Here is a 1,146-nt window from a genome sequence, read left to right on the forward strand (position 1 = left end):
CTTGGCAGTAGGCCCGGCTTAGCAGGGCTTAATGAAACACGGAGAAAGCATGACTAGGTTCTCACCCATTATCTTTATTATTGCTGTTGATGGAGAGCTTTTAGGCCCTCCAGGAGATGGATTGACTCAGTGGCTGCAATAATGTGCTTCAGCTTAGCAACAGTTGTGAGGCTGGCACAGTGTTTAGCACAGGGTCGCTGAATCAGAACCAACTCAAAGGCACCTGACAACAGTCTGCTTCATGTACCACACTTCAGGTGCTTTGTTGACTGACTTTGTGACCTTGGGCAAGTGCTCTGTTTGCCCTCCACAGTGGATCGGTATTATTCAGTGACAGAGAGCCACCAAAGCCCAGTCACAGAGACCATCTGAACACCGCACAGAATGTGCCACGCTCCATATGGAGGCTACAACACACTGGAACTATTTGTATCCCAAAGCTCCGGTGCAGATAAACGGGAAGGGCAATGCACGGGAGCACAGTGCCCATCTGAGCTCTGTGAGGCCAGGAGAGGGCCTCCCCATGCGTTCTGATAGATGAGGTTGGGAGTTTGAAAGAGAAAGCAAGGCATTAGCTTCGTATTATATGAAGCCTAGGGGTTAAGCGTTGGATTGCTAACCACAAGGTCAGCGGTTCGAACTCGCCAGCAATGGAATGCTAACCACAAGGTCAGCGATTGGAACCCTCTAGAGGCAGAAAGATGACTTCCGGTCCGGTGAAGATTTATAATCCCCGGAACCTCGAAGGGACGGTCCTACCCTGGCCCACGGGGTCACAGGAAGTCAGAGTCAACTCGAGGGCAGTGGCGATAAAGTGGAAAAGTAAAATAAAAAACAGAGCGAATCCCTTGCAGATGTTCTTACGCTGAGGAACTGTATCGACACGCCAGACGCCGCACAGAGCACGTAATTTATCAGCCGGAATGGGCAGTCACAGGCGCGGAGCTTTTAGAATAATTAAGTGCCCTCCCCGCCCCGCCCGCTCGCAGGCCAGCATTCCAGCCCAGGGCACACGGAAACCCTACAGCGCGCCCGCCGGCAGTCAGGCCACGGGGTGGGCCCGCCCGGGGATCTGCGGAGACCGTCGGGGGAGACCGTGGACTCTCTGCCCGGCGCCTTGGAAACGCGCAGCGGGAAGGAATCTCG

General features: G+C 54.2%; 1 protein-coding gene across 1 annotated transcript in view; it reads left to right on the forward strand.

Annotated features, from left to right (window-relative positions):
• Positions 1-400: 400 nt before the first annotated feature.
• The window catches only part of SUPT4H1 (SPT4 homolog, DSIF elongation factor subunit), a 5,010-nt gene continuing 4,264 nt past the window's right edge, over positions 401-1,146 (forward strand). The window contains exon 1 of the mRNA XM_045299298.1: positions 401-499. Within this exon, the coding sequence (XP_045155233.1) occupies positions 401-499 (99 nt within the window). The remainder of the gene's footprint in view (positions 500-1,146) is intronic.

The sequence above is a fragment of the Echinops telfairi genome, unplaced genomic scaffold (genome assembly GCF_000313985.2).
Source record: "Echinops telfairi isolate 266 unplaced genomic scaffold, ASM31398v2 ScPeMD7_7458;HRSCAF=8496, whole genome shotgun sequence".
Taxonomy (NCBI): Eukaryota; Metazoa; Chordata; class Mammalia; order Afrosoricida; family Tenrecidae; genus Echinops; species Echinops telfairi.